This window comes from Salmo salar, chromosome 19, assembly GCF_965601325.2.
Source record: "Salmo salar chromosome 19, fSalSal1, whole genome shotgun sequence".
In the NCBI taxonomy this organism is placed as follows: Eukaryota; Metazoa; Chordata; class Actinopteri; order Salmoniformes; family Salmonidae; genus Salmo; species Salmo salar.
In genome coordinates, this window is record NC_138309.1 from 75,585,001 (window position 1) to 75,611,419 (window position 26,419).

The 26,419-nt window shown below is 40.7% G+C and overlaps 1 protein-coding gene across 4 annotated transcripts in view; it reads right to left on the reverse strand.

Moving 5' to 3' along the window:
- Positions 1 to 26,419, reverse strand: part of LOC106579520 (brefeldin A-inhibited guanine nucleotide-exchange protein 1) — a 112,738-nt gene that overhangs the window by 54,512 nt on the left and 31,807 nt on the right. For all 4 annotated transcript variants that reach the window (XM_014159494.3, XM_014159493.3, XM_014159496.3 and 1 more), the window contains exons 2-4: positions 13,236 to 13,266; positions 4,048 to 4,201; positions 3,049 to 3,195 (exon numbers count right to left, since the gene is read on the reverse strand). In XM_014159494.3, coding sequence (XP_014014969.1) covers positions 3,049 to 3,195; positions 4,048 to 4,201; positions 13,236 to 13,266 — 332 coding nt within the window. The remainder of the gene's footprint in view (positions 1 to 3,048; positions 3,196 to 4,047; positions 4,202 to 13,235; positions 13,267 to 26,419) is intronic.

Genomic DNA, 26,419 nt, shown 5'->3' on the forward strand with positions numbered 1-26,419 from the left:
AGTGCACTTCCCTCAACCACTACCCTCCTCTCTACAGATGAAAGTAGCACACACGTACAGACTCACTATGTAAGGGATAACCAGCTAGGGGCTATGCATTCTATGGAAAAGAAAGTATGATGTGGAACTGACCTTCCAAAGTTGCATTGTTTGCCAGAGAACGCAAAGAGCCCCGAGTTAATTATCCATTTTATACCATGGCTATAATTTAGCATATTTGCCCTGAGAAATGTGTTCATTTGCTGGTAAAAATGTGTTTAACATCCACTGAAATAGGTAGCAAGTTTACTAGATAGCTACAGTAGTTGCCTTGGTAACAAACAGACTTGCTAGTTTAGCTAACCAAACCATCAGCTCTAGCTTGCAATTATGAAAATCTACTTCAACAATGCCAATAATGTTTTCAATTCGACTTTTGCTTTTAAAAGCAGCTCAAACATAGAACATGTAAGAATGAACTACAGCCACTGAATTCTAGCGTGCATTATAGGGAAATAATGCACGCTCTAGAATGCCCTTCAGGCCAATCAGAAACGAGAATTCAAAAATGCCAAGGTATAAGTGAGGGATAATCAACGAGGGGCTATGCATTCAATGGAACAATGTGGAAGGTGTGTTCCACGACGAGCTAGCAGAGTTGAACTGACCATCCACGGAGTTGCATTATTATCCAGAGAAGCATAGAGCTCCGAGTAGATGATCCCTTTTATACCATGGCTGTGTTCAACATCCACTTAAGTAGCTAGCAAGGTTACTAGACACACTATATAGACAAAGTATGTGGACACTCCTTCAAATGAGTGGATTCGGCTATTTCAGCCACACCCGTTGCTGACAGGTGAATAAAATCGAGCACACCGCCACGCAATCTCCATAGACAAACATTTGCAGTAGAATGGCCTTTCTGAAGAGCTCAATGACTTTCAACGTGGCATCGTCATAGATGCCACCTTTCTAACAAGTCAGTTAGTCAAATTTCTGCCCTGCTAGAGATGCCCCCGGTCAACTGGAAGTGCTGTTATTGTGAAGTGGAAACATCTAGGAGCAACAACTCCGCAGCCGTGAAGTGGTAGGCCACACAAGCTCACAGAACGGAACCGCCGAGTGTTGAAGCACGTAGCACGTAAAAATAGTCTGTCCTCGGTTGCAACACTCACTACCGAGTTCCAAACTGCCTCGGGAAGCAACGTCAGCAAAATAACTCTTCATGAAACGGATTTCCATGGCCGAGCAGCCACACAAGCCTAAGATCACCATGCGCAATGCCAAGCATCGGCTGGACTGGTGTAAAGCTCGCCGCCATTAGACTCTGGAGCAGTGGAAACACGTTCTGTGGAGTGATGCTTCACCATCTTTGGGATGAAATGCAAGGCCGACTGCAAGCCAGGCCTAATTGCCCAACATCAGTGCTTAACCTCACTAATGCTCTTGTGGCTGAATGGAAGTCCCCCCAGCAGTGTTCCAACATCTAGTGGAAAGCCTTCCCAGAAGAGTCGAGGCTGTTATAGCAGCAAAGGGAGGACAAACTCCATATTAATGCCCATGATTTTGGAATGAGATGTTCGATGAGCAGGTGTCCACATACTTTTGGTCATGTAGTGTAGCTACAGTAGTTGCCTAGGTAACCAAACAGACTTGCTAGTTTAGCTAACCAACCCATTAGGCCAAGCACGACTCCAGAGCCATCATTAAGTTTGCTGACACCACAACGGTGGTAGGCCTGATCACCGACAACGATGAGACAGCCTATAAGGAGGAGGTCAGAGACCTGGCTGTGTGGTGCCAGGACAACAACCTCTCCCTCAACGTGATCAAGACATAGGAGATGATCGTGGACTTCAGGAAAAGGAGGGCCGAACACGCCCTCATTCACATCGATGGGGCTGTAGTGGAGCAGGTTAAGAGCTTCAAGTTCCTTGGCGTCCACATCACCAACAAACTATCATGGTCCAAACACACCAAGAAAGTTGTGAAGAGGGCACGACAAGGCCTTTTCCCCCTCAGGAGACTGAAAAGATTTGACATGGGTCCTCAGATCCTCAAAAAGTTCTACAGCTGCACCATCGAGAGCATCCTGACCGGTTGCATCACCGGCTGGTATGACAACTGCTCGGCATCTGACCGCAAGATGGTGCAGAGGGTAGTGCGTACAGCCCAGTACATCACTGGGGCCAAGCTTCCTGCCATCCAGGACCTATATACTAGACGGTATCAGAGGAAGGCCCATAAAATTGTCAAAGACTCCAGTCACCCAAGTCATAGACAGTTCTCTCTGCTACCGCACGGCAAGTGGTACCGGAGTGCCAAAGTCTAGGTCCAAAAGGCTCCTTAACAGCTTCTACCCCCAAGCCATAAGACTGCTGAACAATTAATCAAATGGCACTTGGACTATTTGCATTGAACCCCCCCCCCCCACCTTTTGTTTTTACACTGCTGCTACTCGCTGTTTGTTATCTATGCATAGTCACTTTACCCCTACCTACATGTAGAAATTACCTTGACTAACCTGTACCCCCACACATTGACTCAGTACCGGTACCCCCTGTATATAGCCTCATTATTATAATTTTATTGGGTTCCTTTTTTTTACTGTAGTTTATTTACTAAATATTTTCTTAACTCTATTTTCTTGAAACTGCATTGTTGGTTAAGGGCTTGTAAGTAAGCATTTCCCGGTAAGGTCTACACCTGTTGTATTTGGCACATGTGACAAATAGCATTTCATAAATTTGAACTTGCTATTATGAAAATCGAATTCAACAATGCCAATAATGTTTTTATTTCGACTTTTGCTTTCAAAAGCAGCTCAAACATGTAAGAATGAACTACAGACATTGAATTCTAATGTGCATTATAGGGAAATAATGCACGCTCCAGAATGCCCTTCAAGCCAATCAGAAATGAGAATTCAACAATGCCATGCTAGAAACAGATAACACAATTCCACATTCTAAATAATCACCATGCAGGCAAGAATAGAATCTAACAGCAGAACACACAATATCCAAAACACACTTCCTTGCAGACCAAACAACCACAGAGGCCAACCTTAATGATCTGTAGCTGCACCCCCTCATCTGTCTGTGGTCCCTGGAAGCAGCCACAGATGGTCTCGATGATCCTGTCAATGAGCTTCTTGCCAGGGGCCGTGCTGTCTGGAGCGCTGCCGGTCAGGTGGCCGTACGCTATCAGCTTCTACAGGAAAAACACCACACACAGAAAACAATACAGTCAGATAGACACTAATCTCCCATGGGAATATTCTGCGTGGAGACTGAAGAATCTGTCAGGACTGAATGGGATGTGTGAGATAACGAGCTGCATTAGTTCCGGCCTTTGCGTTTTCGTCACCGGTCATTTGGAAGTATCAGGATTAGGAATGGGTATCAGTATTGGGATTGGGTATCAGGATTGGGATTGGGTATCAGGATTGGGAATCAGGATTGGGATTGGGTATCAGGATTGGGATTGGGTATCAGGATTGGGATTGGGAATCAGGATTGGGATTGGGTATCAGGATTGGGATTGGGTATCAGGATTGGGATTGGGTATCAGGATTGGGATTGGGTATCAGGATTGGGTAGCAGGATTGGGCGAAGGCTTTGGCTGAGTTTCCTTTTGCGAAGGTGGAGCTCTCAATTTCTCCCCATTTCTAACACATATAGACCCAGTAGTTAATCACTGACCAAATAACACAAGATTTTACTTCTGATTTAACAGAGATTAGATAAACACAACTTCTAAATTTCATTCAGAAAACACCCCAAAACATCATGAACTGCACTATGAATCAGTGTCACTGAACCTTGAGTCTGTCTATGTAAATACAACATTTCTTTCAGGTCAACATAAAATTCCAGTTAGATATTGCACAGAAACTTAAATAACTTTAGATGACTCCAAGCTGTGTATGATTTAATATCAATATAGTCCTTAACCAAATGACCATATTTGTTTTGACATATCATTACGGTGATGGTAAGAAACATGCAGCCTAGACAGTTTTCGACACACAGGGTTCATGTGCTGACCTCCTCTACTACTGACCTGTAAACAGTCTAGTGATGTGATGACGATGCGGGGACATTTGGACTGACATGCCAACTCAAACGGCAGGAAGTACTTGTCGGCCTCTACGAAGCTGGTCTTTGATTTGATTGGAGGAAGAGTGCTGGAATCTGATTTGCTGTCTGGAGGAGGACTGGAGAGACAACAAACAAAAAAGAAAACCGAGCTCATAGTACATATAGATATTGTTACTTTTATTTATCATTTTTTAGGTATTTTCCTTAAAACTGCATTGTTGGTTAAGGGCTTGTTAGTAAGCATTTCACTGTAAGGTCTACACCTGTTGTATTCGGCACATGTGACAAATAACATTTTATTTGATATTCTGTCATATACACAAAGCATGATAAAAACATAATTTTAAGCAGTATTTATTCTGGCAATCACACACTACTAACATAACGTAGCAGGCACAAAAGAAACGTCTGAAACTAGATCCCCTACATACTGGTCTTGACGTGAAGAAAAAAAAACTATTGGGGGAGGTTCTCTTCTGCACTGTTCATCCAATCCAGTAAATGTGAAGGAGGAGTTAAGATGGAGTGCCGCCTTGTTAACGTCCAAAAGGGGAAACCGTGTCACATGCTGTCTTTCCATTTCCTCTGAAAACCGGAACATCCAGTTGTTGGGGACTCGGCAGAAGCTAACACACCACTGACAGTGTACTATTTATGTCTTTATGCATGTTCTTTATGCAGCTCAATTTGATACACTGTAAGCAGCCAACTCTTATAAAGAAAGGTGCCTGCAATTAATCTACCACTCATCTATTTTAGGAGAAGAGATCCATGATGTCATACACCTGATAATAATGTTCTCTGCTCTGTCGAGTGTCTTTATACTGTCAAAAGCCTTTGTGGCCAAAATCACATCCTTGTTACTGTTGCTAAGGAATAAAACCAAGGATAAAGCCATATTTGTGAGTGTTGTTTATCTTTATGGATCATAGATCTAAACCAGGGGTCCTTAGCTGTATCCTAAAACATGATAAATCTAAACCAGGGGTCCTTAGCTGTATCCTAAAACATGATAAATCTAAACCAGGGGTCCTTAGCTGTATCCTAAAATATGATAAATCTAAACCAGGGGTCCTTAGCTGTATCCTAAAACATGATAAATCTAAACCAGGGGTCCTTAGCTGTATCCTAAAACATGATAAATCTAAACCAGGGGTCCTTAGCTGTATCCTAAAACATGATAAATCTAAACCAGGGGTCCTTAGCTGTATCCTAAAACATGATAAATCTAAACGAGGGGTCCTTATCCATCAGAACAACCACACCCAGACTGCACTGAGCTCTGAGCCAAGGACAGAGGGAGAGAAGGAGGAAGAGAGAGGGAGAGAGAGAGGAAGAGGGGTGAAGGGCTGTGTTGTTTGTGTCTTGGCAGAGAGAAAGGATGACTTCAGCTTCTTTAGAGTGATGACCTCGCAGAGTGCAGTGGGACACGGGAGAGAGAGGAAGTGAGGGAGTGAGAGGGAGAGAGAGGGAATGAGGGAGTGAGGGAGAGAGGGAGAGAGAGAGAGAGAAAGGAGAAGAGGAAGCATACAGAGTTTTGAGAGGCGATGTGGGCATTTCAAATATAATATGGTCTCCCGTCGAGTCCATTCATCACATAATGTTGTTTTGAATAGAAACGTCCATTCTACTTATGCTAATACTATGAGTCACAGTCCCTCCCTGCTCAGCATGCGTTCTCCCCTCTAATAAGCAACATACAGGATTAGCCTGCTCATATTCATAATTGACATGAAATGGGGTTGAGCCAAGCATCTATGGAGACTAGAGAATGCTAACACGTTGCTTCTGGTCTTACAATTTCTGACACTTTTTGGCTTATAAAAGATCCTTGCGAATGGGTGTTTTTTTCGTACTGTTCTGAAACCCGAAAGCCAGGGTAACTTTGTGAAAGGTTAGGTAAGGTGCCTGTATATAAACTTACTTCCTCCCTCACTCCTCCCACACCTAAAGTTAACTTGGCATGGCATTTGTGAGAAGAAGCTTAGATATTGGCCGTGTCTGAATACCCATACTTACTAGGCCGTTTGGGGATGCCAAAAAATAAAGTTTAATAGTATGCAACATTTCAAAAATCGATCTATACTTTAAATGCCCGGATGTCATACTGATTTTGGTTTTGACAACAGCTGATCAATTAGAAATGTGGATGAGCTACCGAAATCAACGAATAGCGAGATACAACGCATTCTCCGTATGTGAAAATCTAATGTTTTATAGTATGTACATTTTCTAAAATCGTGTATGGTTTAAAAGCCAGGACTCATTTCGCCTCTTCATCCAGTAGAAATCGATGCACACTTTTCCACAATGCATTGAAGATGTGGTCTGCGAGTGATAGGCCCTAGTTCTCTTCAAGTAGCCAAATAACAAAACTAGGCTACTTAATTGGGAAGATGACGAATAGTGAAGTTTCTGCGGTTCTCCTTAAAATTATCACGAGTATTGCATCGTGGGATACATCTTTGAAAACAGAAATCTTTAACATTTCTGAATGTTTTCAGCACCAAGGACTCGGGATGTGGCTGCGTTAATGATGTCATGTTAATCAGGCCTTTTGATTTGAACATATGGATTGCTTTAGTTTTGTAGGCGTGGCTACCTAATTTAATGATTTAATTAATGTACCAAGCCTTAGCAGTCATTCTGATCTCGTTCCCAATGATCAGCGCTTATTATGTTGCTGTCCAGCGTTCTGAATTTGCCATGCAACCGACTGTCCACGTTTTTTTTTCTGTGCAATAGCCTTTTGATTTGAGCATTTGTTTTGGTGTGTGTACTAGGCTATTTAATTTATATATGTTACAGCACTTTGGTTTCACTAATAAATATGTTTAAATGGAAACAAATGATCTGTTTATGTCTTCAGTCCTTTGTAAATAGGATAGATGGGCTATATGTTCTACAGTATAGGTTGAATGTGATAGTCTGCCAATAACTCCATACTTATTCTATTCAGAGTTTAGAGAAATGAATTAAATTGGAAATAAGCTATTATTATCAGGCTGGTTAATGCCATGCATGTCTGTTCAATTTGGAAAAATCCACCCACACTCGGCCCTCCCAAACCTACTCAGCCAATCAGGAGCCGCTACTGCGTTGCGGCCGTGGCATACTGCATACTTTTTACTAAATGGTATGTGCTAAATAGTATGTGACGATGAGTACATAGCAGAGGTGGGACCAAGTCACTATTCGAGTCACAAGCAAGTCTCAACGTCCAAGACGAGTCCCAAGTAGAATGGGTCAAGTCTTGAGTCAAGTCCAAGTCGTGCATTGTAAGAGCAAGTCAAGTCTCAAGTCAAGTAAAAAAAAAAATCTCTACATGCAATGACTTGTTCAACTACAAATCGAGACCGTGGGACTATAAGGTTCTATCTGACATTTGTGTCAAATGAGTTAGTCACATTTAATAGATCTTGGTCCTTTATATGTCCATAAAGTTATATATTTTTTAAAGTACATTTTAAATCAAAGAAATTAACAACTAGAAAGTTCTATCTGCAATCCAATCACAAGCCTGAACAAATACAGATGGACCAATCAGAACTCGTCTTCGCCAATAATGGCACGCACGCAAAACAACACTGTCAGAAATCTTAAAGTAAATGATGTCACATCGTTGTTCAGTGATGGCAGTAATTTGTTTAATGACCATAATACCTGTCTTAATGGATTTGATGATGTGTTCTGACTCTATTTTGGTAAAATAGTGTTATTCTATCATTTAGTTATTCAAATGGCTAGTTTACTTAACTGAACATGTCTAATTTACATTTTAGTCATTTAGCAGACGCTCTTATCCAGAGCGACTTACAGTAGTGAGTGCATAGATTTCATAATTATATATATATATATTTTTTGTTGTATTGGTCCCCCGTGGGAATCGAACCCACAACCCTGGCATTGCACACACACCATGCTGACGTTGCAAACACCATGCTCTACCAACTGAGCCACAGGGAAGGCTAATTCAGAAGTGTCAGACATAACTTTATTGCTGAACCCAGATTGACATTTCAGAGACATAGGGTTATATCTGCTATTGCACCCACCTAAACATGTTTTTTTTCAAATGTCTCAGGATTTTGTTACTCTGTACTTTAGGTATCTTTAAGGTGAGGACCTTAAAAAGGATCCGCCCCTTTTTTTAAATTTTCGCCTAAAATGACACCCACATCTAACTGCCTGTAGCTCAGGACCTGAAGCAAGGATATGCATATTCTTGATACCATTTGAAAGGAAACACTTTGAAGTTTGTGGAAATGTGAAATGATGGTAGGAGAATATAACACATCAGATCTGGTAAAAGATAATACAAAGAAAAAAGCATGTGTTTTTTTTGTATTTTTTTCTGTACCATCATCTTTGAAATGCAAGAGAAAGGCCATAATGTATTATTCCAGAGCAGGCGCAATAAAGATTTTGGCCACCAGATGGCAGCAGTGTATGGGCAACGTTTTAGACTGATCCAATGAACCATTGCATTTATGTTCAATATTTTGTATCAAGACTGCCCAAATGTGCCTAATTGGTTTATTAATAACTTTTCAAGTTCAGAATTGTGCACTCTCAAACAATAGCATGGTATTCTTTCCCTGTAAATAGCTACTGTAAATTGGACAGTGTAGTTAGAATAACAAGAATTTAAGCTTTCTGCCAATAACCAGATATGTCTATGTCCTGGGAAATGTTCTTGTTACTTACAACCTCATGCTAATCGCATTAGCCTACGTTAGCTCATCCGTCGCCCTGTGGGGGACCCACCGATCCTGTAGAGGTTTTAATGGCTTAAGAAAAAATGATTCACTACAAAACAGTTCTGAGATCTGGGATGTGAAAACTGATGCTCAATATCTCAGAACTATGCTTTGGGTAGATAGAACCTTATAGTCTCAAGGTCACTAAATTATTGTCTATTTATTGAGGCTACCAGACATCCATTTTCATTCATTTCACAACACAATTTGATTATGTAATAATTAATTGTATCAACAAATTCCAAATGCAAGCTTCATAACTCAATTATCAATTTCAAGCAATTTTGACATACCAAAAGACCAATAGGCCTATGCTAGTAATTGTTGCTTGATGCCCCGTTGCTGGTGAGCATGCAAAGTAAACAATTAATATTCTTTCCACCAAACAATCTTTTGAGCTGCATATTTATTTATGTCAATCTTCTCTCCCTATAATTTGACGTTTGCAGTGCACCGATTCTATAGCTGTACATCAGCAATCTGTTCGCTTGCCCAGTTGTTCTCAAACTTTTTGACTCGTAACCCCCAAAAAGGAGTGGTTCAAAGCTTGCGACCCCCGCACACGCACTTCTCTGGAGTCCAGAGCAAGCCAGATCATATATTTTCTGTCTGTATTCTTCTTTCTCAAAAATATCGTAAATAATTTGCCAGAATATGTTACGTCTTCATCCCATAAGTATTGAAGGTAGTGCGATGTTACAGCTATCTTTAGACATACAGTACCACCACTGAGGCATATCATTTTAACCCACCCAAACTAGGCCTATCTGAAATAGAAAAATGATAAATGAAATCACCAGCCTATTGTTCTAGCAAAGTTGAGTCCGTAGCAGATTCCTAAACTGAAATTTACATGGATAATATTAACGTAGGTAGGCTACTCTGCTTTTGCTAGGCAAAACGGGAGAAAATTAAACAAGTGCTTTCTGGCCACTAATCTGGATACATGCGCCCGCATTTGCGAGCCAATGCTGATGACTGGTCATTGATCAACAGTCAACACACCTACATTATTTGGCTCTGAAGCACAGATTACGATATTTGGTGCAATGCCGTAGGCCAATGTTAGTAACCAGATCGAATAAACAAAGGTATAAATATAAAATACAAAATGGTAGGTTATATCTAGCCTATAGAAATATGTATGAATTTCTGTATTTTTCCAATGCAATTTCACACTTGCGACCCCCCCAAAACCTTCTCACTGCTCTACTGTAGGTCACCTGACCTGTGTGGATTGACAGTTTGTTGGTCAAATTAAAGGGCCGAGTGTGCGCTTCACTAGCAAACCTGTTAAGTTTTCTTTTGGAAGTACAATACGGTCTTTGGTTGGGTGGAGAGTAGCCTAATCCGTCGTGACGCTGTGCCACAAAATGAGTGACAAAACATTACAAGATCTGGCCAGATAATTTCAATTCATCAGTTTCAAGTCTATATCGAGTCCTGAGTCTTGAGGCTCCAAGTCGAAGTCAAGTTTCAAGTTGTTTTATTTTCTATCAAGTCAAGTCTAAAGTCATCAAGAGTCAGACTCGAGTCCAAGTCATGTGACTCGAATCCACACCTCTGGCACATAGTATGCAGTACACTAATATGGATATTCGGACACGACCAGTGTCTCTACCACCTCCCTCTACCCACCCCCTCAGCCTAGCTCCCCTCGCCGACCACAGGGGTCTCATTTGGGCAGAGCTAGCATAGCTGGCACATAGAACATTCTGATCCAGCCCTGATCATCCAGTCCTGCTGTGGGACTCTCGGGGGGAGAGAGAAAGAGAGGGATGGAAATGGTGGGAGAAAGAAAGGACGAGGAGGAAAGGAGTGGCACTCATGGTACATTTCATTCCACTGACCCAGTTACCAGGCAGAAAAGCTCCACAAACACACACGCAAACTCTCCCTCTCCCAGGCGAAATCCAGCCTACTTTTTGACTGTATGTACTGACATGTATGTGTAACCGTTAGATACAGACACAAACAAACACTACATGTTAATGTATGTAAATCGTAGTATTTTGTCTGTAATGTCTTTTTCGTTATGTGTCAGACCCCTGTAAAACCAGCTGTCGCCATTGGCGTCGGCTAATGGGTATCCTAATAAAATAAAACTCCCTCCCTCCCTCCCTCGAGCCAGGCACTAGGCAGGGGTCCATTAATGACAGGGAAAATGGCTTTTAGAAGTAGACCAGGCTGAGAGACAAACAAAAACACACTGGAGGTCACACACACAGACACACCCTTTATACTCAACTCAAGGGCAAGCGAAAAGAAAACAAGAAAATCACCTAAATTAACCAGGATGTATTTATTTTTCTTTTGTAAGATTTTATTTATGATTTTTTTTAACAATACAAAACATTCACCTACAAACAACAGCATAGACACAAACATCCACAACATCACCGCTGCCCGAAAACAACCTGTTCACACCTCCATCTCCAGTGCCTGCATCACTCTCCGCCACAGGGTCTCAAACTGCACCATTTTTATTCCGTCTCCCACACACGTTCAACATTTAGATAATAAAGCATTTGACGTTTCTATTGTGTTAATGATGGAGGATTGGTTGATTTCCAGTTTTTAAGTATACGTTTTTTAAGACGATTGACAAGAAAAGTATTGTCCAACCCATCAGGTATCTCACTGCACCCTCAGATGCCATGTCTTGAAATATGCAGACAGACGGATTAAAAGTACATTTACATGGTAACACTTCTGACAGCCGACTTTCTAATTCTGGCCATACCGTTCAGACATTATAGCATTCCCAGAAGGCATGGATTATTGAGTGATTGTTAGTTTTACACCTAAGACATGACTCTGCCATTGTGCTGTAGAATTTGTGAATTTTGTCCCATGTATAATAAATTCTATATATTAGTTTACACTGGATTAAGCGTACATTTTTGTTAACTGTAGTTCCATTAGTTATGTTCCAACATTCCCTCCACCAGTTATCCCCCCCCCCCCAAGAGATTGTCAGCTGAATAGGATCTCTCAAATCCAAACATTTCTTGATATGAACTGTTTAAGTTGCATGTATTTGAAAATATCTACAATTGCTTTTTAAATTCTGTAATGGAAATACATGCATTTCATATTTCTAAGTAATTTATGGTTTCTATGCCTTTAGTTTTCCATGTGTACCAATGTATCGGTGAATTCTGAAAAGCTATCCAAGGATTGTTCAAAAGGGTTGTGTTTTTAGGGAGTGGTATTGGTTCTTGTAGAATAAGTTTTATTTTCTTCCATATTGTTACAGTGTTCTAAACTATGAAGTTGTTCATGTTCTTAGCTTTATCCTTAAAAAATAGACATGTAACAAGATTTTGGGGGATGAGAATGTGCATCTTCAATATGTACCCATTGTCCCTCTTTAGTACGTTTAACTATATGTCACAAGTAAAATCCCTGGGTAGCGAGTTGATACAATTTCAAGTCTGGAAGATTAAAACCACCCTCTGATTTAGGAAGATGTAAAACTTTCCTTTGTATTCTATAAGTTAAATTTGCCCATATAAAGTCTGCTATGACCAAGTATACTTTTTTAATGAATGTCTTCGGTGGGGTAATTGGTATTACCGAGAATAAATATACAATCTTTCAGAGCCATGCCATTCTGAAGATATTTATTCTACCTGTAAGATTTATGGAAAGGTTGTTCCATTATTAGATCTGCTTTCATATTGTTGAGTAATGGGATAAATGTATCTTTATATATCCTAAGTATTTTATATTTTCTGTGGTCCACTTAAAGGATTGCTGTAGATCTCCTATTGCTATTATTTTTTTTTTTTCCACGTTCATTTTATATCCTGAGATTTTTAAGTATTCTGAAAATATTTTTAGCAAGGGAGGCATTGAGTTTTGAATATTGATCAGGTATATCAGGAGATCATCTGCAAATAAGTTTAATAAACATTCATGTTTACCAATACTGACACCTGTTACATCCGGGTCCTGTCTAATTATGTCTGTAAGAAGTTAAATTGCCAGTGCAAACAGGAGGGGGGAGAGAGGACATCTGTGTCTTGTGCCCCTTTCTAAAGCAATTATTATTTGTGTATATTTTGGGTTTAGAATATCTATATACAATTTTTATTAAATGTATTATTTCAGCTGGAAAGATACATCTATATCTTTTTTTTGGTGTATTGTATTAAACTGAATCATGTTTTTGTATTTGTTTGTAAGTGTCTATTTTGAATAAACCTGTTTGATTGACATGTATTAAGTCTGGTAAGACTGCCATTCTGTTGCTTATGAGCTTTGTTATCATATTATTGTCACAATTTATTAAACTTACGGGTCTTTAATCTCCAGATCTTTTAAAATATTCACACAGGGTGTAACCAGGATATATTTCTGTGAAACTGAATTAAAATCAACTTACCTTAATTTTTCAGACTCTTCCTTTATTTCCTCTGAAAAAACAGAGAGAAAGAGAGGGAGGGAGAAACAGTTAGAAACATTGAAGTAACAGCCAAGGATGAGAGTAAATTCTGCAGTATTTTACTAAACTAATGACACCATTGGGAATTGTAGATAGCAGGGCCAGGCAGCGTTAAAGAGCCTGCATCTAGCGGATCTATCTTCCCTCTCTCTTCTCCAAGGCTCCTAGTGAATGTCTGAAGAGTCAGTGAAGTGTTAATACATGCTTGAAGAGGATAAGAACCTCTTAGGACAAGGATTGGCCAGAAGAACCCTTCAACTTCTATATGCATGCTGTGAATAGTGACATTCTCAAAAGGGATACGCACACTTACATGCGCACACACGTACGCACGCACTCACGTTCACACACACACAGGTAACAGTCTTGCTTCCGTCCCTCTCCTTACCCCAACCTAGGCTCGAACCAGGGACCCTCAGCACACGTCGACAACAGTTACCCATGAAGCATTGTTACCTATCGTTTCACAAAAGCCTCAGCCATTGAAGAGCAAGTGGCGTAAACGATTGACACGCTACTAGTGTGTCCCGCTGACTAGCTAGCCATTTCACACTGGTTACACACACTCATTAAGAAGTTAGCGATGCCTGGTTGACTCATAACCTGCAGCCCCCGTGGTAATATCTGTAGGGCGGACGGTTTAGGGTCATTAAATACTGTGTGGCTAAAAGGTGCGTGGGTGGGTGGCAGGCGGGTTGAAGAAAGAGAAACAATACCTTAGAACAGTGGCACGTGCAATCCCGTCGGGGGTACGCCAAATAAAAATGTGATTCACATTTTCAAACAGTCCATTTATATTTCCAACGGGGCTATACATTTGGGTTTTTTACTTGCCTTAGTAGCCTCATTTCACTGCCAAAAATAAAATGATACCATCTAGTGTTCAGCGAAATAACAACACAATGTCAAATACAGATAGTCTAGTCAAATAATTAACATCCAATCACATTAACCGTTACTCTCTCGTGGGAATTCCACTAAAGGTCCATATGTAGCCAAACGTAGCTGCTGCTCATGCTGGTATCTGTACTGATGGTGCAAAAGCCATGACAGGGAGACAGTGGAGTGGTAACGCGCGTGCAATCAGTTGCTTCTGACGCCACTTGGGTACACTGCAGCATCCACCGAGAGGCTCTTGCGGCCACGGGAATGCTTGATATCTTGAAAGACATTTTGGACAATACAGTGAAAAAGGTTAACTTTGTTAAAACAAGGCGCCTGAACTCTCGTGCATTTTCTGCACTATGCAATGATATGGGCAGCGACCACGTAACGCTTTTACAACATACAGAAAGAAGTGCGCTGGTTTTCAAAGGGCAAAGGATTGACACATTCTTTTTAATTGAGAGACGAGCTTAAAGTTTTCTTTACTGACCATCATTTTCACTTGTCTGACCGCTTTCATGATGACGAGTTTCTCACATGACTGGCCTATCTGGGTGATGTTTTTTCTCGCCTGAATGATTTAAATCTAGGATTACAGGGACTCTCTGCAACTATATTCAATGTGCGGGACAAAATTGAGGCTAAGAAGTTGGAGCTCTTCTCTGTCTGCATTAACAAGGACAACACACAGGTCTTTCCATCATTGTATGATTTTTTTGTGTGCAAATGAACTCAAGCTTACGGACAATGTCAAATGTGATATAGCGAAGAACCTGAGGTGAGCTGGGTGTGCAATTACGCAGGTACTTTCCCGAAACGGATGACACAAACAACTGGTTTTGTTATCCCTTTCATGCTCTGCCTTCAGTCCACTTACCGATATCTGAACAAGAGAGACTCATCGAAATTGCAACAAGCGGTTCTGTGAAAATTGAAGCCACTGCCAGATTTCTGGATTGGGCTGCGCTCAGAGTATCCTGCCTTGGCAAATCGTGCTGTTAAGACACTGATGCCCTTTGCAACCACGTACGTATGTGAGTGGACTCTCGGCCCTCACTAGCATAAAAACTAAATACAGGCACAGACTGTGTGTGGGAAATGATTTAAGACTGAGACTCTCTCCATTACAACCCAACATTGCAGAGTTATGTGCATCATTTCAAGCAAACCCTTCTCATTAACCTGTGGTGAGTTATTCACAATTTTCGCTGAACAAATAAGGTTTCATATGTAAGATGGTTAAATAAAGAGCAAAATTATTGATTAATATTGAATTATTATTTGTGCCCTGGTCCTATAAGAGCTCTTTGTCACTTCCCACGAGCCTGGTTGTGATAAAAACTCACACTCATTCTTATGTTTAATAAATGTATCGTATAGTGTGTGTGTGGCAGGCTTACAATGATGGTAAAAAACACGCAGCTGGAGGTTGAATGTTTGAAGGGGTGCGGGACTATAAAGAGTTGGAGAACCATTGGCCTACATGTATGCTTGGTGTTGGATAGAAAGTGACTGTGTGAGCCAAACCAACACACCCAGTCATTGTTCTAGACTCGCCGACAGGAGAGGAGTCTGGGTGCTGTGCCGCTGTGCTCTGCCTGAAGCTGTATTCACTCTGCTCTGCAGCAGTGGATGTGAATGTTAGCATTAAAGCATGGGTTTAATTCACACACTGATATACAGGTGGCATCAAAGCATGGGTTTAAATCACACACTGATATACAGGTGGCATCAAAGCATGGGTTTAATTCACCCTGATATACAGGTGGCATCAAAGCATGGGTTTAATTCACACACTGATATACAGGTAGCATCAAAGCATGTGTTTAATTCACACACTGATATACTGGTGGCATCAAAGCATGGGTTTAATTCACACACTGATATACAGGTGGCATCAAAGCATGGGTTTAATAACCACACTGATATACAGGTGGCATCAAAGCATGGGTTTAATAAACACACTGATATACAGGTGGCATCAAAGCATGGGTTTAATTCACACTGATATACAGGTGGCATCAAAGCATGGGTTTAATAAACACACTGATATACAGGTGGCATCAAAGCATGGGTTTAATTCACACACTGATATACAGGTGGCATCAAAGCATGGGTTTAATTCACACACTGATATACAGGTGGCATCAAAGCATGGGTTTAATAAACACACTGATATACAGGTGGCATCAAAGCATGGGTTTAATTCACACACTGATATACAGGTGACATCAAAGCATGGGTTTAATTCACACACTGATATACAGGTGGCATCAAAGCATGGGTTTAATTCACACACTGATATACAGGTGACATCAAAGCATGGGTTTAATTCACACACTGATATACAGGTGGCATCAAAGCATGGGTTTAATTCACACACTGATATACAGGTGGCATCAAAGCATGGGTTTAATTCACACACTGATATACAGGTGGCATCAAAGCATGGGTTTAATAAACACACTGATATACAGGTGGCATCAAAGCATGGGTTTAATAAACACACTGATATACAGGTGGCATCAAAGCATGGGTTTAATTCACACTGATATACAGGTGGCATCAAAGCATGGGTTTAATTCACACACTGATATACAGGTGGCATCAAAGCATGGGTTTAATTCACACACTGATATACAGGTGGCATCAAAGCATGGGTTTAATTCACACACTGATATACAGGTGGCATCAAAGCATGGGTTTAATTCACACACTGATATACAGGTGGCATCAAAGCATGGGTTTAATTCACACTGATATACAGGTGGCATCAAAGCATGGGTTTAATAAACACACTGATATACAGGTGACATCAAAGCATGGGTTTAATTCACACACTGATATACTGGTGGCATCAAAGCATGGGTTTAATTCACACACTGATATACTGGTGACATCAAAGCATGGGTTTAATAAACACACTGATATACAGGTGGCATCAAAGCATGGGTTTAATTCACACACTGATATACAGGTGGCATCAAAGCATGGGTTTAATTCACACTGATATACAGGTGGCATCAAAGCATGGGATTAATTCACACTGATATACAGGTGGCATCAAAGCATGGGTTTAATTCACACACTGATATACAGGTGGCATCAAAGCATGGGTTTAATTCACACACTGATATACAGGTGGCATCAAAGCATGGGTTTAATTCACACTGATATACAGGTGGCATCAAAGCATGGGTTTAATAAACACACTGATATACAGGTGACATCAAAGCATGGGTTTAATTCACACACTGATATACTGGTGGCATCAAAGCATGGGTTTAATTCACACACTGATATACAGGTGGCATCAAAGCATGGGTTTAATTCACACTGATATACAGGTGGCATCAAAGCATGGGTTTAATAAACACACTGATATACAGGTGACATCAAAGCATGGGTTTAATTCACACACTGATATACTGGTGGCATCAAAGCATGGGTTTAATTCACACACTGATATACAGGTGGCATCAAAGCATGGGTTTAATTCACACACTGATATACAGGTGGCATCAAAGCATGGGTTTAATTCACACACTGATATACAGGTGACATCAAAGCATGGGTTTAATAAACACACTGATATACAGGTGGCATCAAAGCATGGGTTTAATTCACACTGATATACAGGTGGCATCAAAGCATGGGTTTAATTCACACACTGATATACAGGTGGCATCAAAGCATGGGTTTAATTCACACTGATATACAGGTGGCATCAAAGCATGGGTTTAATAAACACACTGATATACAGGTGACATCAAAGCATGGGTTTAATTCACACACTGATATACAGGTGGCATCAAAGCATGGGTTTAATTCACACACTGATATACAGGTGGCATCAAAGCATGGGTTTAATAAACACACTGATATACAGGTGGCATCAAAGCATGGGTTTAATTCACACTGATATACAGGTGGCATCAAAGCATGGGTTTAATAAACACACTGATATACAGGTGACATCAAAGCATGGGTTTAATTCACACACTGATATACAGGTGGCATCAAAGCATGGGTTTAATTCACACACTGATATACTGGTGACATCAAAGCATGGGTTTAATTCACACACTGATATACTGGTGACATCAAAGCATGGGTTTAATAAACACACTGATATACAGGTGGCATCAAAGCATGGGTTTAATTCACACACTGATATACTGGTGACATCAAAGCATGGGTTTAATAAACACACTGATATACAGGTGGCATCAAAGCATGGGTTTAATTCACACACTGATATACAGGTGGCATCAAAGCATGGGTTTAATTCACACTGATATACAGGTGGCATCAAAGCATGGGTTTAATTCACACTGATATACAGGTGGCATCAAAGCATGGGTTTAATTCACACACTGATATACAGGTGGCATCAAAGCATGGGTTTAATTCACACTGATATACAGGTGGCATCAAAGCATGGGTTTAATTCACACACTGATATACAGGTGGCATCAAAGCATGGGTTTAATTCACACACTGATATACAGGTGGCATCAAAGCATGGGTTTAATTCACACACTGATATACAGGTGGCATCAAAGCATGGGTTTATTCACACACTGATATACAGGTGGCATCAAAGCATGGGTTTAATTCACACACTGATATACAGGTGGCATCAAAGCATGGGTTTAATTCACACACTGATATACAGGTGGCATCAAAGCATGGGTTTAATTCACACTGATATACAGGTGGCATCAAAGCATGGGTTTAATTCACACTGATATACAGGTGGCATCAAAGCATGGGTTTAATTCACACTGATATACAGGTGGCATCAAAGCATGGGTTTAATAAACACACTGATATACAGGTGACATCAAAGCATGGGTTTAATTCACACACTGATATACTGGTGGCATCAAAGCATGGGTTTAATTCACACACTGATATACTGGTGACATCAAAGCATGGGTTTAATAAACACACTGATATACAGGTGGCATCAAAGCATGGGTTTAATTCACACACTGATATACTGGTGACATCAAAGCATGGGTTTAATAAACACACTGATATACAGGTGGCATCAAAGCATGGGTTTAATTCACACACTGATATACAGGTGGCATCAAAGCATGGGTTTAATTCACACACTGATATACAGGTAGCATCAAAGCATGGGTTTAATTCACACTGATATACAGGTGGCATCAAAGCATGGGTTTAATTCACACACTGATATACAGGTGGCATCAAAGCATGGGTTTAATTCACACACTGATATACAGGTGGCATCAAAGCATGGGTTTAATTCACACACTGATATACAGGTGGCATCAAAGCATGGGTTTAATTCACACTGATATACAGGTGGCATCAAAGCATGGGTTTAATAAACACACTGATATACAGGTGACATCAAAGCATGGGTTTAATTCACACACTGATATACAGGTGGCATCAAAGCATGGGTTTAATTCACACTGATATACAGGTGGCATCAAAGCATGGGTTTAATTCACACTGATATACAGGTGGCATCAAAGCATGGGTTTAATTCACACACTGATATACAGGTGGCATCAAAGCATGGGTTTAATTCACACACTGATATACAGGTGGCATCAAAGCATGGGTTTAATTCACACACTGATATACAGGTGGCATCAAAGCATGGGTTTAATTCACACTGATATACAGGTGGCATCAAAGCATGGGTTTAATAAACACACTGATATACAGGTGACATCAAAGCATGGGTTTAATTCACACACTGATATACTGGTGGCATCAAAGCATGGGTTTAATTCACACACTGATATACTGGTGACATCAAAGCATGGGTTTAATAAACACACTGATATACAGGTGGCATCAAAGCATGGGTTTAATTCACACACTGATATACTGGTGACATCAAAGCATGGGTTTAATAAACACACTGATATACAGGTGGCATCAAAGCATGGGTTTAATTCACACTGATATACAGGTGGCATCAAAGCATGGGTTTAATTCACACTGATATACAGGTGGCATCAAAGCATGGGTTTAATTCACACTGATATACAGGTGGCATCAATGCATGGGTTTAATTCACACACTGATATACAGGTGGCATCAAAGCATGGGTTTAATAAACACACTGATATACAGGTGGCATCAAAGCATGGGTTTAATTCACACCGATATACAGGTGGCATCAAAGCATGGGTTTATTCACACACTGATATACAGGTGGCATCAAAGCATGGGTTTAATTCACACACTGATATACAGGTGGCATCAAAGCATGGGTTTAATTCACACTGATATACAGGTGGCATCAAAGCATGGGTTTAATAAACACACTGATATACTGGTGACATCAAAGCATGGGTTTAATTCACACACTGATATACAGGTGGCATCAAAGCATGAGTATTAGATCTTTCAACACTGTGACTCAAGGGGAGGAAACGTATGCATGCGTGCGACAACACGTGTGTGAGGTGTGTGTGCCAATTTTCACAGCAGTTTAGGAAGTGTATTAAAACACATAGCAACACTCCAAAGAACACTGCCCTCTTGTTATTAAAAAGGCCATTCAAATAGTGACAGCTTAATTATTTATATTACAAGATCTACTTGAGAGTCAAGCTAGCGCGCAACACTGGTTTCCCTTTTCCTTTCAGGGCCACTTTACAGTCTAGTAGGAATAGAATAAATCACCAGTCCATCACAGGCAGTCATTGAATAATTTGTAATATTTCCTCTTGAAAGCTCTTTGTACTCCAGATACAGTTACATACCATATAAAGGGGGCATTTATGAACAAGTAATATAGACTAGAGGATGGCTGTCTGAAACCGTGTTGTGTCCTTGTAGAACAGATCTGACAACTGATCTGAAGACATATTAGCATGTCAAGCTTTCATCCCATTCTACACCAGTCTGTCTGTGTAGAGGGCCGCTCCCTTGATCTGTCTGGTCTGTGTTTGTCTTTCTCTCCCACTGCTATTTGTCTCTATGACTGGCTACTCTGTGTGTGTGTGTGTGTGTGTGTGTGTGTGTGTGTGTGTGTGGTGTGTGTGTGTGTGTGTGTGTGTGTGTGTGTGTGTGTTACATCTGCGTCTCTGCATGTGTGTGTTTCAGTCTACAAGGGCTGTAAAGCTCCAGTGAGGTAGTTTTATTCTACAGGGGCTGTAAAGCTCCAGTGAGGTAGTTTTATTCTACAGGGGCTGTAAAGCTCCAGTGAGGTAGTTTTATTCTACAGGGGCTGTAAAGCTCCAGTGAGGTAGTTTTATTCTACAGGGGCTGTAAAGCTCCAGTGAGGTAGTTTTATTCTACAGGGGCTGTAAAGCTCCAGTGAGGTAGTTTTATTCTACAGGGGCTGTAAAACTCCAGTGAGGTAGTTTTATTCTACAGGGGCTGTAAAGCTCCAGTGAGGTAGTTTTAGTATGACTGAGAGGCAGTGATTAAGCAGGGAACAAGAAGGCAATGTGGACTAAAGCCTTACCCTGGGAGGAGAGTCAACAGTGATAAGAGACGCAGCAGAGCAATAACCTTCAGCCACAGAAAGGGAGGAGAAAGAGAGACAGAGAAGAGGGAGAAAGAGAGAGGGAGGCATCAATGGAGTTGAGAAAGACGAAGGAACCAGAGAGAGGGAGATAGTTAAGGAGGAAAAGCGAGTGAGGGGGGGAGAGGAAGAGAGGATGAGAAATGAGAGATTTAGATTTTCTTTTCTTTTATTAGGGCGACAGCTAGTCTTTCTGGGGTCCGACACAAAACGAAAAAGACATTAAAGACAAGACTACAATTTACACACATTAACATGTAGTCTGTGTGCGGGTGTCTGTGTGCCTGTGCGCATCTAACAGTTACACATACAGTGTATTGGGAAAGTATTCAGACCCCTTGACTTTTTCCACATTTTGTTACGTTACAGCCTTATTCTGAAATGGATTAAATTGTTTTTCCCCCCACATCAATCTACACACAATATCCCATAATGACAAAGCAAAAAACAATATTTTTTTTTGCAAATGTATTAAAATGTAAAACTGAAATACCTTTTTTACATAAGTATTCAGACCCTTTGCTCCAAATTCCTTTATGGAGATGGGAGAATCTTTAGTTTTTTTTGTAAATATTTTCTTAACCCCATTTCATGAACTGCATTGTTGGTTAAGGGCTTGTAAGTAAGCATGTGACAAATAACATTTGATTTGATCTTTACAACTATTGAATCAATATGTTTTGACTATGACAGTTTACAGTCTAAGGTAACACCAAGTCATTTATTCTACTCAACTTGCTCAACAGCCACACCGTTCATTACCAGATTCAGCGGTCTAGAATCTTGAGAATGATTTGTAGCTAATACAACACTCTTAGTTTCAGAACATGCTCAGGACCAGTTTAATACTGGCCACCAATTCTAAAACTGACTGAAACTTTTTGTTTAGGGTTGCAGGGATTTCACTAGCTGTGGTTGCTGATGCGTATAGGGTTGAATCATCAGCATACATGGACATACAGGCTTTTTTTAAATGCCAGTGGCAGGTCATTGGTAAAAATTTAAAAGAGTAGAGGGCCAAGAGAGCTGCCCTGCAATACACTACACTTTACATGTTTAACATTAGAGAAGCTTCCATTAAAGAAAACCCTCTGTGTTTGCCATATCGTGGATTCAGAGTTATTGATCAGAGGTTGAAAAGTCATAACACATATGTTTTCTCAACAACAGGTTATGGTCAATAATATCAAAGGCTGCCCTGAAAACTAATAGTATAGCTCCCACAATCTTCTTATTATCAATGTATTTCAATCAATCATCAGTCATTTGTGTACATGTTGAGTGCCCTTCTCTATAAGCATGCTGAAAGTCTGTTGTTCATCGGTTTACAGAGAAATGGTATTGTATTTAGTAACAAATAAATAAAATCCAACAGTTTTCTAAGAGCTGGCAGTAAGCTGATAGGTCTGCTGTTAGAACCTGTAAAGGTCGCTTTACCATTCTTAGGTAGAGGAATGACTTTGGCTTCCCTCCAGGCCTGAGGACAAGCACTTTCCTCTCGGCTCAGATTAAAGATATGACAAATAGGAGTGAATATAGAGTCAGCTACCATCCTCAGTAGCTCAAGGTAGTTTCCTGCCTAAGTTGACCCACTTTGCCAAAGAAGTAAACATAATCATACAAATAATTGCCAACATCAAATGGTTTTGTGATGAATAAGTCATCTGATTCGATGAAAATGGAGTTGAATGTGTCTTTCTGCCCATCATTTAATTTCAAGTACTCCAAAGGTTTTTTCCATCATTCTTTATATCAATGATCTTGGCTTCATAATACAGTTTCTTCTTCTTCTTGTTGAGTTTAGTCACATCATTTCTCAATTTGCAGTAAGTCAGATGTGCAGCCAGGCTTAATAGCCAAACCTTTGGCCCCATCTCTTTCAACCATACAGTTTTTAAATTCCTCTTCAATCCATGGAGGCTTAACAGTTCTAACAGTCAGTTTCTTAAAAGGTGTATCAATAATTGGAAGAAGCAATTTCATAAATTCATCAAGTGCAGTGTCTGTATGCTCCTTATTAATTACATTAGACCAACACATATTTATTAGGAGAGGTAAGGAAAGGGGGGGTCCATAATGTGCTGTTCAAGAGCAGATGAACATCTCATTACACATTCTAGTGTGGATCACGTATCTGACCTCTGCGCCTCACTGAATAGCCCATAACCTGCTAGTGCCTGACACATACAGTGCATTCGGAAAGTAATCAGACCCATTCACCTTTTCCACATTTTGTTACGTTACAGCCTTATTCTAAAATTGATTAAATAAATGTTTTTATCTACAAACAATACCCCATAATGACAAAGCGAAAACAGGTTTTTATAAATTTTTGCAATTAAAAATAAAAACAGAAATACCTTACTTACATAAGTATTCAGACCCTTTGCTATACGACTCAAAATTAAACTCAGGTGCATCCTATTTCCATTGATCATGTTTGTACAACTTGATTGGAGTCCAGTCTTTTAAATTCAATTGATTGGACATGATTTGGAAAGGCACACACCTGTCTTTATAAGGTCCCACAGTTGACAGTGCATGTCAGAGCAAAAACCAATCCATGAGTTCAAAGGAATTGTCCGTAGAGTGCCGGGCCAAACTGAGCAATCCGGGGAGAAGGGCCTTAGTCGGGGAGGTCACCAAGAACCTGATGGTCACTGACAGATGTCCAGAGAACCTTCCAGAAGGACAACCATCAGCCATCTGTGGAGATGGAAGAATCTTCTAGAAGCACAACCATTTCTGCAGTACTCCACCAATCAGGCCTTTATGGTAGAGTGGCCAGACGGAAGCCACTCCTCAGTAAAAGACACATGACAGCCCGCTTGGAGTTTGCCAAAAGGCACCTAAAGACTCTCAGACCACGAGAAACAAGATTCTCTGGTCTGATGAAACCTAGATTGAACTCTTTGGCCTGAATGTCAAGTATCACGTCTGGAGAAAACCTGGCACCATCCCTACGGTGAAGCATGGTGGTGGCATGCATCATGGGGATGTTTTTCAGCGGCAGGGACTGGGAGACTAGTCAGGATCGAGGGAAAGATGAACTGAGCAAAGTACAGAGAGATCCTTGATGGAAACCTGCTCTCAGACTGGGGCGAAGGTTCACCGCAGGAGTGGCTTCGAGACAAGTCTCTGAATGTCCTTGAGTGGCCCAGCCAGAGCCCGGACTTGAACACGATCGAACATCTCTGGAGAGACCTGAAAATAGCTGTGCAGCAATGCTCCCCATCCAACCTGACAGAGCTTGAGAGGATCTGCAGAGAAGAATGATAGAAACTCCCTAAATACAGGTGTGCCAAGCTTGTAGTGTCATACCCAAGAAGACTCGGGGCTGTAATCGCTGCCAAAGATGCTTCAACAAAGTACTAAGTAAAGGGTCTGAATACTTATGCAAATGTAACATTTCCAGTTTTTATTTGTAATAAATTAGCAAAAATGTCAAAAGACCTGTTTTTCCTTTGTCATTATGGGGTATTGTGTGTAGATTGATGAGGGGAAAAAAACGATTTAATCCATTTTAGAATAAGGCTGTAACGTAACAAAATGTGGAAAAAGTCAAGGGGCCAGAATAATTTTCGATTGCACTGTACATATTTCACGAGGACTAGCCTATAGATTTGTTATCTCATTTCAGTGTGCACATTTTTGTTCCAGCTCAGCACCATCACCCCCAGAAATGGACTGTGTGGTCACCACTGTTTGAAGCCCATAGCAGCATTAGAACACAGTCTGACAGACCTTTGTAACATAGCCGTGTTGACTCAGTCCTTACTGGGAGAGAGTAGCGGAGATAAAACAGTGGCTCTGTGCTAATGTGACTGCACCAAGACCCTTCAAATAAACATATATGAATCCTTCAGACAGCATATCCAATGCATAGCTTTTTTCTGTTTCATAAAGACAGATTCATATGCAAGATAGTGTAAGTAGTCAAAATAATGTAGTGATATCTATTCAACAGGCATACATCAGCCCTGTGTTGGATCATCTCTTGGGCATACAGCTGTTTAAACCAAGGCAGACACAAAACGTGTTGGATTGGAATGTCGGGGTAGTCATCTTCACTGTCAGCTATATCAGGTCATTAGTTGAATGTGTAGGTAGTGTTGACGAGTAATTGTCACCAGTGGCGTTGACGAGTAATTGTCACCATGGCAACGGTAAGAGCTAACCAGGGCCCTCAGTGAGACAGAGTAACATCCTGGACACCCCAGGGAGTTTTTATTAATGTGGAACTGGCTCCCCGATTTGGTGCCTCAACCCTCCCAATACCTGAATTCAACAGAGACACACACCCACACACACTCAACACATGACTGACACATACACACACACACAAAGACAGGCAGACACATACACACACACACAAAGACAGGCAGACACACACACACACACACACACACACACACACACACACACACACACACACACACACACACACACACACACACACACACACACACACACACACACACACACACACACACACACACACACACACACACACAGTAGGATGACCTATTATTAATTTACATCTCATTTTCAGCAAGTGAACCATGACAGCCCGTTTGTCTCCCAAAGCTGTTATGAATACAGCCAATTAACAGTGAAAATGTAATGTGACTAACTTCACCTCTTGTTGCCCGTCTCTCTGCCCTATAATATAAAATCTCTTCCACAATTCACAACATTCACCAAGCAGCAC